Source organism: Chaetomium strumarium (genome assembly GCF_033439665.1).
Source record: "Chaetomium strumarium strain CBS 333.67 chromosome Unknown B0T15scaffold_1, whole genome shotgun sequence".
In the NCBI taxonomy this organism is placed as follows: domain Eukaryota; kingdom Fungi; phylum Ascomycota; class Sordariomycetes; order Sordariales; family Chaetomiaceae; genus Chaetomium; species Chaetomium strumarium.
The window spans coordinates 3,054,710-3,070,158 of record NW_026944429.1 but is presented as its reverse complement, the minus strand read 5'-3'; the positions used below and the strand labels follow the sequence as shown (position 1 = coordinate 3,070,158).

At 56.0% G+C, this 15,449-nt stretch overlaps 3 protein-coding genes across 3 annotated transcripts; 2 read left to right on the top strand and 1 right to left on the bottom strand.

The window, feature by feature from the left end:
• Positions 1-2,149: 2,149 nt before the first annotated feature.
• On the top strand, positions 2,150-4,168 carry B0T15DRAFT_506959 (uncharacterized protein; the record flags this gene model as incomplete). The annotated part of the gene is made up of 3 exons (XM_062867619.1): positions 2,150-2,431; positions 2,494-3,465; positions 3,530-4,168. The coding sequence occupies 3 exons, from the start codon at positions 2,150-2,152 to the stop codon at positions 4,166-4,168; spliced, it is 1,893 nt and encodes a 630-aa protein (XP_062726048.1).
• A 3,240-nt stretch (positions 4,169-7,408) lies between these two features.
• Positions 7,409-11,073, top strand: B0T15DRAFT_407215 (glycosyl hydrolase family 47-domain-containing protein). Its single transcript, XM_062865323.1, has 2 exons — positions 7,409-7,842; positions 7,910-11,073. Exons 1-2 carry the CDS (start codon positions 7,564-7,566, stop codon positions 10,922-10,924), a joined length of 3,294 nt encoding a protein of 1,097 aa, XP_062726047.1. The 5' UTR covers positions 7,409-7,563; the 3' UTR covers positions 10,925-11,073.
• Positions 11,074-11,854: 781 nt separating this feature from the next.
• B0T15DRAFT_546772 (phosphoribosyltransferase-like protein) lies at positions 11,855-13,228 on the bottom strand (the record flags this gene model as incomplete). The annotated part of the gene is made up of 2 exons (XM_062870163.1): positions 12,194-13,228; positions 11,855-12,003 (listed from the first exon to the last, which is right to left on the bottom strand). The coding sequence occupies exons 1-2, from the start codon at positions 12,768-12,770 to the stop codon at positions 11,855-11,857; spliced, it is 726 nt and encodes a 241-aa protein (XP_062726046.1). The 5' UTR covers positions 12,771-13,228.
• Positions 13,229-15,449: the final 2,221 nt, after the last annotated feature.

Below are 15,449 nucleotides of genomic sequence, written 5' to 3'. Positions count from 1 at the left end.
TCCCCAGGCGGACTGCGTCCGTTCCGCACATGGCGCATCCCCCAGACTCAGTGACCGGCTGCCAGCTCCGTTTCCGCTGCGCTAATCAGAGACCGTGCAAGCTGGCATTGCCGTGGCCGGATGCCGGATAATTGACCGCTACGAGGCCCCATCCATTACAGAAGCCGATCCAGTGTTGGATGGTTCAACTTCTCCCGCAATTACACTCATATCACACCAGGGATTGGTGTGACGCGGATTACACGCATGCCATTAAGTGACAGCCGCAAAACGGTTGACGATCGAGCGATGCCCAGAAGCCCTTGGGGCGTCTACCCGCGCTCCAGAGACCAACAACTGCTCCGGACCGGACCAACAAGAATGAAGTAGCGGCGGCTATCTCGCAGGGGAGCTCCCGCATGGTGGCGCGACAGGGCTTTCGTCTACGCTACGCTAACCGTGGGCCGCGTGGGGTCGTTGTGATCGTCGCAGCGCATACCGAGCGCCACAGAATGAAGTGTATGTCTGGGCAGCCTGAGTACATAAGGTATGTACATAAGGTACGGTATGTACCTACCAGTAGCGTACTTCTTGTACGCCCTGCTAGGAAGTGCCAGGAAGATGGGGGGACCCTTCCCCACCAACCTACCTACCGACAACGATCCCGGCGAAGGTGTGCACTCCGTCGTCCACCTTCAGCAAGAAAGCCCCCAATTCTGCCGCAGGCGCGCAGCACCAGGCGATAGCTACTCTAGCTATGTCGACGTCGCCGCCCGGGTCCTGAGCATAAGGTATGTAAGGTAAGGTAGGTATGTACCTACCTATGTACAAAGCACGTACAATTGCGTACAATACATGTATACGCACTGCCGGAGCTTGCCCGATCGAGCACACTGCAACCTCTCTCGGCTTGATCCATTTATCCATGAATGCAAAGCTAATGGTCTGGGTTCCCTCTTCTTGCCTGGAACGTCCAGCGAGCATAATGTCCACTTCTTTACCCCAAACCCCACAAGCAGCTTGGTAATGTACCTTCCACTCTGATGTGCTCGTGGCGGGCCAAGGAGAAGCTGATCCGAGTGCCGGTGGCCGCGGCTGCCAGAATGCGGGATGCCTCGCCCGGCATCTTAGACTTACACTGCCCACTGGATCAGAGAGCTCGAAAGAGAAAAGAAAAACGCATGGCCCGGGTTCGGGTCTCAACGCCGTCGTCTATGAGACTTGGGACGAGAAGCCGGGTCGCGTCAAAGGCCGCAGACGGTATAAGCCTTCTCATAGCCGGCCGACGAGCTGTTATCCAACTTTCCGCAGCACCCGGGGTCCATCTGACCGAGAGTGGCAGGTTCCAGCTCAGATCCCAGCCCTGTTATGGCATCGGTATCCTGCCATTGTCTGTATGATGTATGTGTCCACGGGTGTATGATGCGCACGGTTTTTGAACGGTCGGCGCCTAATACGCCAGTTACGGCGAGGGCTCCATGGGCCATGGCGAAGTACCGGGGTACGAAGGGGAGTGTGCATGTCAGGTTCAAGTGCAACCTGGGACCCCTCGCCTCGCCCACGCACCCCAAAGATATACATCCGGCAGGGGACCTCGGAGTGCGGCACCTTTGCTGGTTTTGATCAAAGTCAAGCTAAAAGAGGCTTGACGGCCCCGGTTGGTTGCTGTTACACATGGGTTTTTTTTTCTGCCTTATATTCTGGACAGAAGGACAGACGCGTTCCTTACTTCTGCTCCTCTAACTGTTGCCTTCCCTTATTATCCTCCGATTCCACCTCGGAAATCGCTTCTTCCTCCTCCCCACCGATACAGGTAGGCTCCGGGACCTCGCTCGTCAGGTCAGCCTCCTCTGTCTCAAATCTTCCCCATTTCCTTCGACGCCGCATCCTGCCCCACCGGCTGGGCCACACTCGACCCAGGTTTATAAGGTCAGACATCCTTTTCTGCTTGTACATCTTGTCACGTCCGAGCATTTAGGAGAAGGAACAAAAAAGAAAAAGACAGAGCAAAGAAAAAGTCGAGGAGCTGCAAGAAGAAAAAGAGAAAAGAAGACGCATCTCGGTATCTGAGTCGAGCCTTGCGTTCCGCTTTCCGCTTTCCGCTTGTCCCCTCGCTACTCGTCTCACCCTACACCAGCAGACGGTGGATACGAAGCAGCGAAACTAAGACATGGGTACAGACAGGCAGGAAGAAATCGAATCGCCTTCGATCGAGGACTTCCTCGACTGCGACCAGTTGGTCTCAGACTCGGAAGGCGACAGCTCCAGCAGCGCAGCCTCCCCCAGGAGGGCACTCCAACGCCTACAGATCCACGTCGACATGGCCAGCACCCAGTATCTCGCGCCTGCGGCGCACCATTCCGAGCAAGCCCAGATTGACGGCTTGCCCATCTGCTCCAGCGGCCCACAGACGGTTGCCTTCTCCTCCACGGACCTCGACCCCTACAGCGCAGTATGTTGCTATCATTCCAAAACAAGGGCTATTCCGTGCTGACTTAGCATCCCGCATTACAGGTGTCTGGAGTTTCGTCATTCAACTACCCAGCAGCTGCTGATCCGAGTCTCCTTACGCCAGTGTCCAGCGCACCAAGCCCGCCTCTGCAGCAGAGGCAAGCGGCAAAGCGGAGCTATCCCTCGGCCTCGCAAGCACCGACGCCGCCCAACTCGTCCAAGATGTACTACGACGGTTACGGAATCAGCTCTGGCCGCCAAAGTCCCTCTCCCATGACGGTGAACCCGGCAGCCACCGAAGCCGGGCCATTTGACGTGGCGCCGTACATGGCTCACTCTCCCCCACTCAGCCACCACCCGTCTTCTCCCAGGAGTGACATCCCGCCCCCGATCGACCCGTATCTCGGCCATTTCACTGTCTCGGGCGCCAACGACGGTGAAGCAACACAACACACTCTCCACGAGTACCATCCCTACAGCGTTAATGTCACTTCACCAGGGCAATACCTTGCCCAGCAGCAGCAGCAGCAGCACGTCCCGGTTGGCACACCGCACATGCACCACCGCATGCCCTCAAACGGGGGAGCAGCAACCGTGCTAGCTCAGTCGCATCCGCCGCAATTCAGGCCGCACTCAACCATCGAGGATCTGCGGGATCCCTCCATTCTCCTCGGAGGCTACGCGCCTCACGGAACTCTCAGCCCCGGCCGGAGACCGCCACCCCGAAAGAGACCGTCGCCGGCAAGGAAAGCTTCGCGGACAGCCAAGACGACACCGCACATCGCTTCGGAGGCCAATGGCCAGTTCAAGCAGGATGGCGAGGTGGAGGAGCTCACCTTGAGGGACGATGCGCCAGAGGACGACAAACTGCTTTTCCAGCTGCGGAAAAAGTACCTGTCGGAAAAGGGCAAGGGCATGTGGGAAGATATGAAGACCGAGTACCAAAAGCTCGTTCAGGGCAATTGGGAAAAAGCCGCGCTTCAGATGAAGGTCACGCGTGCGGTCGCCAAGTATGGCGTATGGCCAGAGAAAGAGGTAAGACTCCCCCTCCCCCCTCACCCTTGCAACCAACGTATGACTGACGGGCCACACCGCACAGCTCGAGCGGCTAAAAGAAGCCTACCGCTACATCGAGGAGATGCGGTACCAGTTAATCATCTCGCACATGAAGGAGAACGGCGGGTGTCGCGTGTGGGATTGGAAGCCAGGGCACATCGAGTTGATGCTTGTCAAGCTCGGCCTGGAAGAGCCGACCAAGGATGAGAAGACAGGGGCGAGACGGCGGAGGAAAGCGGCAGCACGGAGGAACGCGAGTCCGCCGCACGGCGCCCAGGCGGCCATGGGAGAGTGGGGTCACGGCCTCGGGCTGCAGCACTCTGCCTTCCACGGCCACGCACAGTACGTTGCCGCCCAAGCCGCGGCGCGTCACGGCGGCCCGGTCGATGTCCCGATGGGCGACCACTTCGCCCCTCCACCCAGCCTGACGCCGGCGCAGGAGGAGCAGCTCGTCAACGAGGTCTTCAACAACGTCAAGTCGGAAAGAAGCCTCAGCCCGGACGAGAGCATGGACGGGATTTCGTTCGACAACAACAGCAGCAGCAGCAACAACCACACCAATAACCCCGGCTCAAGGCGCCTTTCGGCAGCAGCGCCACACGAACTCAATCACCATGACGCCGATCATGTGGCACGGGATGCGTGTCAGCAGATGGTTAGCAGTTCATACGGCCAGCAATAAAGAGAATAATAGGTCGGGGGATGACGCAGCCACCAGGGGAAGGGCCACAAGCAAAAAAGAATGACGAGATATAATCACGGGCAACCTGGGCTTTCTGTTCCGCGAAGTTGCGGTCGATCATTGGGGCAGGCGGTCTTGTATTTTACAAGCATACTCATCGTATCGTTGTTTTGTTTTTTTGTTTATCTTTCAGCTTCTGTTTACACGTCTCCATTCGTTGGCTTCTCACGCACACACATGCAGCTCTTGATGTGAGTTAGGAGGGGAGCGAAGGGCCTCGCCGCTATACAGGAGGGATTTTTTCTTTTCTTTTCTTTTTTTTTTCAACGCTCTCAACGCTTCTTTTCCTTGCTCGAGTGCAACAAGCAGTCAGGTGGATTCAAGTTCTACACAGGAAACCGTCCATGTGTGGGGCGTAATCGTTTCGGGTTGGGGGCCGTCCGGCGTACGCCGCCCTGATGACAGGCACAGCAATCAGCATCCATCTTAGGTACAATGCCAGTGTCAATGTTGCGGTGCGGCGAAGCACGAAGCAAGACATCAGCTGTTCCTGGACAAGCCCACATCAACGTACGTACCGTTAGATACCTTAGTGTCACATAAACTGTACCTATGCAGGGGGCACGGCTCGAACTTGAGGTGGTGATATGGATCAACCTCTGTTTTTGGCATTGATTATACTGGATACAGTCTCTATCTTATTCAGGTAATCCGTACCTTGATCATCAAGTTCTCTCTCGGAATGGAGTCGATGGAAAAAGGGTGCCTGAGCCGGGGCAAGCCACGCCGACACGAGGAATCCTCCGAGATCCCAGATCCCAGATCGCGGATCGCGGATCTCCATGGCGACAGAGCATGAGAGCGGCGCAGAACCCGAACGGGAAACTCGATTCCCATAGAGAGTACTTCGCAGTCCGTGTCTTTTCACAAGAACCACGCTAAGATGACCGGATGAGGTCAGCGAACTGCTCCTAATGAGTGCTCACCTAATAAAAGGGACGGAATAGGTAGCAGTCCACCTGTCGCCATGGACCCCGGCGTGTTTTCGAACTGGATTTTGAGCCGGATGATCTCTCCCAGTGATGTGGCGCAGATTCCACGGCAAACTGGAATAAGTGATAAGCCAATGACGGTCTACACAACCTGAAAGCTAACGTCTCTTCCATTTCCGACAAAATCGCTGTTTCAGTGTCTTTTTTCGCGAAGGCGTGGTGGGTGCGAGGTGAATCTTCCGAGAGCGTCGATTCTGAAACCTCGAGCCCTCGAATTTCTGTACGACGTTACGGGGTTTGATCACCCCGCCCTTCCCGTTCCCAGTCGATCAGTTACAAATTTAGCAATGTGAAGCCAGCGATCCCGCCCCCGTCCGTCAACTAGGGCTTGAGGGCTCGAGTTTATTTCGTTACCTAGGTTTGAGACAGCTGGCCGAAGGGTGGGAAAATAGCGGGCCGAGATGACGGAATTTACAATTGTTTACCATGCTCGAGCCAGGTAATTGTTACCTACAAAATACACACATCGGTTGTGGTTGCCTAGTCAGCAAGAAGTCACGTGTCAAGTCACTCGACCATGCTCCCCATGCGGGCGACCCTGTGGGCAATGCAATGCATGGTCTGGCCCGGACCGAAAACAACACCCGATTTATACTCCGTACCGCTACATCATGCAAATCCGTGGAAGCGCGCTCCGCCCAACGCCACGAATTCCAGAGGCGCACCGGTAGGTAATCCCCTCCGCGACAAAGCTCGCTCGCTTGCACAGTATGCATGCTAGGCGCCGAGATGGGGGCGCGGAAGGACCTTGGTCTTTTTTGCCATTTTCCCGGATGTTTTGGATTGGCTCAGGCCACGGGGTGGTCGCCCGTGAGCGTGATAGTCGGTGTCTCTTTATCTTGGTAGTCACGGTGGTTGATGGCAACCACGACACTACTAGTACTGAGGGACTCTAGAGCCAACGCTGCCGCAGCGGCAAGATATCAGGAGCCTCGAACCACTACAGCTGGTGGGCTCCAGTTTTAACTTCCTGGATCATCGGAATGGGATCCTTTGTGCTCTTGCGCACATGCACGTGGACAGTGCTCGCTTATGCGATTCCGAGTCGAGGCTGTCCAATGCACGGGTGTGCTGTACAGTACACTCGTACATACATCACACACTTTGACAGTTTCAGGGAGTTTGGCGACATGTGACGATCAGTCAAGTGAGTACAAATTGGCAATACTAGTAGTTCCTAGTCGCTGGACGAGGGTTAAACCATACGCATCCGTTCTGGATAGAGCTGGAAACAACTGACATACACTGTATTCGGCATATGGTGCCAAACGGATACAGCGTAACGGGCCTCAGATCTTGGACCGTTGTTCCCGCCCACGGCCCCGTGCATGTTGGCTGCTGCTTGTCGTGCTCTGATATTCTTCTGCCATGGAAAAGCATGTTGGGGTACTGGGCCCGGAAGGTGTCTTCTTAAATTCCCTGTTATGGAACTTATGTATACCCGGCCGTACCAACGATCAACAAACCGAGGAGCTATGCCCATACCGTCTAGGTAGATTGGTTGGCAGTCAGATTGTTGGGTATGCGAATTAAATTCTAAGAGAGGAGTCGGACGGACAAAAGCCAGTTGGTTCTGGAGATCGGCTCGAAGGCCCTCCCCGCGATCCGATTGCCAACGTGATGCATGCCGCGAGAGCTTCATTAATGATATTAGACTGATGGATAACGGAGACAGAATTAGGCGCTAGGTACGAAATATAGGATTACACCAATGACCTGAATGAAGGACAGCAATCCCATTGAACAAGATGATTGTTGGCTCCGTTGGGCCATGCATCAGCGACAGCGCCGAGTCTCTAACTCCTAGTAGCCTTGAGCGCCCGCGGCTACTACACATGTGCACTGAAGTTCTGAGCCACGACTGGTTGAGCAAGCGCGCACAACCCCCAACCCTGCAGTAGCTGGCCGACAAGCGCGAGATCAACTATCCAGGTAGGTAGGTAACGCTGCAATTGACAGATTCGGGAGCTGGTCGAGTGCCGGGTGCCTGCATCACACGGAAAATGCGGGAATGGGGTACCCGGCAGGGAAGCCTCACACACGGCGCCCGCTGTTGTACTCCGTACCATTGTAGATCCTCGCCCGTCCACCGGCCGCGCCAAGCAACCATCCGGGGAAGGTGGGGCCGTCCCCACTACACTAAAGGACAGCTTCACTGCTGACACGGTGACAGCTGACACATTGGTCAAGATGATCTTGCAACAACAGCATCGTCGGCACAGTTGGAAGTCGCTTCGCCCACTCCCCTCCAACGCCTCCGCACTTCCTTTTCCAGGCGCTCTCGTCGTCGCAAATCCACACATGCGGCGTCCGATTTCTCTTCCCAGGTGATGCCCTGCCGGCATGGAGTGCCGCTCGTTGGTTGCCGATGGCTCCCCCTCCGCCGGCCCGGCCACCACTGGTATTCGACCGCCACCGGTGGCCCGTCAACGGCGCACATGGCTTGGCTGGTCCGGTTGGCGTCTGGTGCTGGGGTGCATGGCCCTCGCGCTCCTTCTCGGCCAATGGCCCGCAGCTGCAGCCATGCGAGCGGACCACGTGAGGGCCCTTCGCCGGGAAACCGTTGACATGTTCTACCATGGCTTCGACAATTACATGCGGATCGCGTTCCCCGAGGACGAGGTATGGCTATAGTCGAACGGCATCTTGTCTGCTCTTTCAGTGCTAACTCCAATCCTCGTCCCTGCAGCTGCGTCCAGTGTCTTGCACTCCGCTCTCTCGAGACGCCAAGAACCCGCGCAACGTCGAGCTCAACGATGTCTTGGGCAACTACTCGCTCACGCTGATCGACAGCCTCTCGACCTTGGCCATCCTCGCGTCTGCCCCTGCCGACGATCGCGGTACCGGACCGAGGGCGCTGAGAGACTTCCAGAATGGGGTGGCTGCCTTGGTCGAACAGTATGGGGACGGCCGCCCTGGCCCCTCGGGAGTGGGCCTGCGTGGGCGTGGGTTCGACGTCGACAGCAAGGTGCAGGTGTTTGAGACGGTGATACGCGGCGTCGGGGGACTGCTGAGCGCCCACCTGTTCGCCATCGGCGCCCTACCCATCACCGGGTACAGCCCTCGCCGTCCCGGCGATGATCTCCTGAACCCCGTTCCTGTCGTCTGGCCAAGCGGGTTTAAGTATGATGGCCAGCTGCTGAGGCTCGCTCTCGATCTTGCCCAGAGGCTTCTACCTGCGTTCTACACCAAGACGGGCATGCCGTATCCGCGGGTCAACCTCCGCCACGGCATTCCGTTCTACACCAACTCACCCCTGCACGACGAACATGCACCAGCGGGCGCGGCCGAGGGACCGCCTGAGATTACCGAGACGTGCAGTGCCGGCGCCGGCTCCCTTGTTCTCGAATTTACCGTGCTCAGCCGCCTCACCGGCGACCCCCGGTTCGAGCAGCTGGCGAAGCGGGCATTCTGGGCTGTTTGGAGCAGAAAGAGCCAGATAGGGTTGATTGGCGCCGGGGTCGACGCGGAGCAAGGTCATTGGATAGGCTCCTACTCTGTGATCGGCGCAGGCGCCGATAGCTTCTTCGAGTATGCCCTCAAATCCCACATCCTGCTCTCGGGCCATGCGCTTCCCAACCGGACGGCCGTACCACCCAATACCGGTGGCGAGTGGCTGGATCCCAACGCGCTGTTCCCTCCGCTGAGTGATGACGAGAATTCGCCCGACGCATTCCTCGATGCCTGGCATCACGCACATGCTGCCATCAAGCGGCACCTCTACAGCGAGCGTGATCATCCCCATTACGAAAATGTCAATCTGTGGACGGGCTCCCTGGCGTCCAGCTGGGTCGACAGCCTCGGGGCGTATTACTCAGGCCTGCTCGTCCTTGCCGGTGAGCTGGACGAGGCCATCGAGACGAATCTACTCTACGCTGCCATTTGGACACGCTACGCCGCGCTCCCTGAACGATGGTCCATTCGGGACAAGACGGTCGAGGGCGGCCTTGGCTGGTGGCCGCTGAGGCCCGAGTTCATCGAGTCAACCTACCACTTATACCGCGCCACGAGAGACCCGTGGTATCTCTATGTCGGAGAGATGGTGCTGCGGGATATCTCGAGGAGGTGCTGGACTCCCTGCGGCTGGGCGGGACTACAGAACGTCTTGAACGGCGAGAAGAGCGATCGCATGGAGAGCTTCTTCCTTGGGGAGACCGCCAAGTACCTGTACCTGCTTTTCGACGAGCAACACCCTCTCAATTCGCTCGATGCTGCTTTCGTCTTCACTACCGAGGGCCACCCCCTTGTCATCCCCAAGGCCGCATCAAAGGAGCGATCCCGACCTCTTTCGCGTTCTGACACAACAGATCTAGCCATTCAACGCGACGGAACATTCATCGACTCCTGCCCGCCGCGCCCCGCCACCACCCCGCTCACCGGCTCCGTCATAGCTGCCAGGGACGACATTTACCACGCTGCTCGTATGCTGGATTTGCATCAGCTGTCCACTTCGCCACGCCTCAGTATCGATGGAGGGCAGATGTCGGGCCAGCACATGGCTCGATCAAACTTCACCCTCTTCCCGTGGACGCTTCCCTCGGAAATGCTGCCCAGCAACGGCACCTGCGCCAAGGTCCACCACCCGGAGGAGCTCACCCTAGAGTTTGCGTCGGATGCCGGACAGATGGTCGGCGCGAGCGCATTCAACTTCATGCTAGGCAGCCAAAACATGGAACGTTTGACTGCAGATCGCATCCGTGTCTCTAGTCTGTCCGGTCTGAAGATCACCATGCATCTCGAGGAGGACGTGGAACGTGTATGGCGAGTCACTAAGCTCAACGGCGTCCCCTTGGGACGCGATGAATTTGCCGTCTTCGACCGGGCCATACTCGGCGAGCTTTCTGATCCCCGGTTCAGCCTGGTTCGAGACCCCGTCATCGCAAAACTCCAGCACCTGCACCAGATCGATCTCCTCGACAATGCCACCGCCAGCGACGACCAGGCGCACACGCAGGATGCCGACGAGGAACTACCGTTCCAACCGCTGGAGGACCCCGACCGTTCCCCCGTCCTCGCGGAGCTCGGCTCCCTCGTGAAATCCCTCTTCACCCGCATGGCCGCAACCCTCGACATCCAACTGCCCACCTCCCTCCCATCCACAGCCACGGCCTTGCTCCCCCTCAACCTCGTCATCAACCAAACCGCCATCACCGCCGCCGGCGTCGGCGCCGCACCGCTCCCCCCCACGGCCGCTCCCGGAGGGGCGCGCATCTCCGCCTTTGGCCCGGTGCCGGAGCGTCTCCTGCCCTGGACAACCATCTACGCAGCGGGCGACGCGTGCGCCGGCCCGCTCCCAGACTCGGCGCCCCGCGACCACCAAATCATCCTCATCCGCCGCGGCGGGTGCAACTTCTCCGCCAAACTTGCCAACATCCCCGCGCACCCGCCGTCCCCGTCCTCCCTGCAGCTCGTGGTCGTGGTATCGGACGAGGAGGACGACGGGGCCGAGTACCGCGCCTACGCGCGCTCCCAAGCCGGGGCCGGGCTGGTGCGGCCGTTGCTGGACGAGGTGCAGCGCACGCCGGGCGGGATGCCGCGGCGGAATCCGATCGCCATGGTCATGGTTGGTGGCGGCGAGGTGGCCTATCAGCGACTGAGGATGGCGGCGCGAGTCGGGCTAGCTCGGCGGTATTTTGTCGAGAGCCAGGGCTTGAGGATAAGGAATATCATTGTTGATGAGGGAGATGCGGGTGTGAACTTGTGAAAGCATGAACTTGAAGCATGTGCTTGTATGTACATACCTACATATCTCGTTGAAGCGGTGGAAGAGCGTATGATAGATACTGCATGGTTAGAAGTACAGTACATATCATCAAGAAACGACCTTAAATTTAGCGTTTAAGTGTAAGCTCGTGTGAGTATCTTACGTACCTGTTATCACAGGTGCTTTACTTTGCCTGTTGGTTTACAGATTTACTCGGTAGGTAGGTAGGGTTCCATTGTCCCTCGGGGTGCTTGACAATGGTAGCTTGCTTATTACCTATCTAGGTAGCTTACCTCACCTTGGTAAGGTAGGTAGGTTACGTAGGGGCTACGCTGTGCCTAGGTACGCTAGTCGAATAGAGGACGTCAAGGTTCATGCTGCGGGCTGCATGTAGAAGCATAGCTACCGCCAAGTCCCTTCCGCTGCTCAGACCTCGAGGTGCTTTTGCTCAACTGGCAATATGCCCGATTGCGACTTTACCAGGCACTCAGCGTAGGACCACCGTGACGATTAACAGCACGGATCTTCATAGCAACGTAGGTACAGTACCGACTCTATGACCACGACTCCAGTGGGGTACTCATTCAACGACACGATTCCACCCCAAAAAGATTACGGGTATTCATTCACCCTCGGACCTTTTGAAGACCTCTAACGCCAGGTACTGCCAAACCACCACCCCCTTTCGCAAACCCCCCTGTGTCCATTAGGGGACTGTCTCTCTCCCAAACTGTGCTGTTGCGAAAACTGAAACGCACCAAAAGGCAATCCCGCCATCCTGGGCTTCTCCCGTCCACCATCATTAACCAGGCTCCGGTTCATAGTCCTCCTAAGTATACTGCGTGAATGTCGTATCGGAGTATTAGGTGATATGGAGGGGCTGAGAGAGGTGATTCGATAAGTCGCGGGCAGGAGTGGCGAGGTCAGACTTCACTCGTTCGTCTCGAGAAGAGTGACAGTCGGGACACCGCCAAGTTTCGAGCGGCCATTCAGAACAGGAATCTCGAGAATGAAGAGATATCCGATTAGTTCGCCTCCCAATTGCTTGACAAGAGTGCCAGCTGCAGCAGCGGAGCCGCCTGTGGACGTAAACGTTAGCGGGATTTGCATCAAAGAGTTTGCTTATGAGAATGTGTTGATAAAGGGAAGTTTCACAACTTGAGCGTGTTCAAGTGGGACGAGCCGACATCGGTTTTGGCAGGCGAGCTGACATTGGAACCGATTGGAGGGGTAAAAACGGTCAGGGGGTATTGCGCTGAATTGACTCACCGGTAGCAATAATATCATCAACGACCAGCACCTTCTGGCCGGGCTTCACCGCATCCTCCTGCATCTGGAAGAAATCGGTTCCATATTCCTTCTCGTAGGCGGCGGTCACGCAGGGCCCCGGCATCTTGCCCTTCTTGCGGACGGGCACAAAGCTCGCATCGAGACGCAGCGCGAGCGAGGGCCCAAAGAGGAAGCCCCTCGCATCCAACCCCACTATCACATCAGGCTTGGCCTGGCCGCCGAACTCGAGGACCTGAAGTTCGAGGGCGCGCAGTAGGGCTGCGTGGATGACCGGATCTTGGAACAGGGGCAGAATATCGATGAACTTGATGCCGGGGATGGGGAAGTCCGGGAAGTGCTTCAGCGCACCCAGTAGTTTTATCTTTGTACTGGCGAGTTCGGAGGCACCGGGGGCGGCGGCGGCGGACTGTCCTCGCGAGGCATCGTCGCTGGAGAGTGCGGCGGGGCTGTTGGCGTTGCTAACGGTGCTGCTAGCCAGGGCAGCAGAGGTCAGGGCGGGAGTCTGGTCTTTGCTTGTCTGCGCCAGAGATTGGGCGGCGTCGGCAGGGGCGCTCATGTTGCAGGAGGAAAGGGAAAAGAAGAGAGGGGAGGGAGGGGAAGGGGAAAGCAGGTGCAATCCTCGTGTCGAGCGAGCGATAAAAATTGCGGCCGACAGGGTGTGCAGCACGGAATGCTTGGGCGTCAGCAATGGAAGGAGCGAATTAGACACCCTGCCATCGATCTGCCAGAGGCCCAGAGCGCGCAAACAGAGAAACTGCAAACCTGCACTCAGGCGACCCTCCCGAGGGGCCGAGACAGAGAGTGGGAGGGGACCGGACCTAGCCCCCGGTGGAGTCGGTGAGGAAAGATCCGGTGAAAACAGACCCGGCTTGTGTGCGCTGCAATGTGTGCAAATGAGGTGAGAGCCTTCACTGGAACACGGCTAGTCCTGTTGCCTTACTTACTCCGCTGTACTTGTATGTATTGTATTGTACATACGAATCCGTACAGTAGGTACCGGGCTTGCCTTCTAGAATCAGAATGGTAGGTAACATTCGTTCATCCTTCCATCCCTTATCTCTGAGGTGGCTACTAGTAGCCTACTAAATGAGAACTGGAGGGGTTCAGCTTACCAAGGATATCATATTAGTATACTAGGTAGTACGACGAAGTGCAGATCGGAAAACTGAAAGACACAGTAGCAGCGCACTCAAGCCAAAAATCGATCTGTGGAGGTGGTGGGTGAAGTGAAGGTGCAGTACGGATCCGTACTAATAACCGTACTCCCTACATACAGTAAGATACTAGTACTGCACAGATTACCTCCCGTAGGCTTGACGTGAGTGGACGACGAGCCCCTCTGCCGCACCGAGTTTATTAAGTCGCAGTGTGTGAACTTCCGTGCAGCACTATGTGAAAGGTCCCATCTCTCCAGAGTAATTAAAGCAATTCAACCTAACTTTCTATTCTTCTCAATATGCAGTACCAGAACCGCGAGTTGTTATGAGATACTGCTTGGATGTATTGTACAGTACAATACATGTGCTGCACGTATCCCAGTCCGCAGGTCCTTATATTGTTTCTCCCAATGGTCTAGAGATGCGAACGAACTCAAGGTGTTCTTATCTGCTGAGGTGATTTCCCCGAGCTAGATACGGCTGCTCACGAATCAGCATTTTCGGAGCCGGCTGGTAAACTATCAGGGCCGTAGTGAGAACTGGTGCTTATCAGATTAGTTACGCGCCCATTTCAAGTTTCACCACTTGAGGGTTCAATACAGCACAGACCTCAGTGCGCCCTTGAACCTGCTGTTAGAAGCGGTAGTAGAGAGGATGAATTTGGCACTACCTACCTAGGTACTAGTTAGTAGGGAGAATTCATCTCACTAACAGAAATATGTATTGTACCTTATAGTATTGGATGTATTGTACATACATAAAGGTGCATACAACCGGCTATCCCCTGCTTGACACGCTTGTGTTGCGGGGCTCCAGCTCAGGCCCTAGTTTTCAGTCAAGGTCACAGTGTAGGTACCGGTAACAGCCCTTCCATGAAGATGAAACTTTCAATGAAATTGGCGTTCTGATATGCGTCATTTACATTCGGGCTGACATGAGAAATCTAGAACTTCTCGATGTTTTCTTCGTGTTGGAACGGAACAATCGTGTCACTCTCGATCGTGGAGGTATATTTTTGATGTCTACCTACCTCTACGCAGAGTAGTACGTATGTACAATACAAGTACATACCTAAGGTACATAAACTGAAAGAACTTACTACATGCCCGAAAGATCACTGACACTGCATCCTCGACACACCCACCCACCCCCGGCTGCCCATTATGCCAGTGCTAGTGCAACACAACCGACAACTGGCACATCAACTTGGACAATAACTGCCTCACGCCCCCACGATTCGCAATATCAAACCTGTGGTTCGCGAACAACTGATTTCCGCGTTTTGTCCTTGTGAGAGTAAGTGAATAAGACACCGGTCAAGACAACGGTGCATGGGGTGCAGTGCTTGAATTCCTGGTACTAACTTGAAGACAGCAGGTAGTTACTGTGAGTCTGCGACAGCCCCGGCCCGTCCGTGTGAGTCAGATCCAATGAGATCCTCAGATGTTGTGGACGGAGCTTGACCGCCATGCGATTGCACAAGCTTCCGGAACCTACCTACCTACCTTGGTTTGAGCTCTCGGCTGTCTCACTGTCTACGCTCGGCATGTGTCGGCATTTTTTGACCGTAAGGCAATCCTGTTTTTGTCTCGAAAGCGCAGTGCCCATATGCCTCTTTTTGGCACAGATGAAATTCAGTTGGACAATGGACAGAGATAACCAAAGACGGTTCTCACTGAGAGAATGGCTTCCATACTCGGCAACAAAAGGACCGCTAACATCCACCTTCGTACCTAAGACTTGGGTGCTCCAGATGCCTTTGTTGTTTCCAGCCTACTCTGTTACTAACTACCTGGCTGAAACCAAAAGATCCAGGGTGAAACGGCCCGGAAGGAGAGCCCATAGTTGATCGACTAGAATACAATGGTCGGTACTAATATTCATGAGACCGTTCAGCTTGATAATCACGAAGTTTACGGTCATGAACGACTATAACCCGTCCAACCCTAACCTGGTCGAAAGATGCAAATCTGGTCAATAGACGACTGGATCATACTACTTTATTGAAAAATACTATGTCTACTTGCGACAGAGGGGTCTTACCGGCGCCGCTCCGGATCAGCTTCCGATCGTCAGCT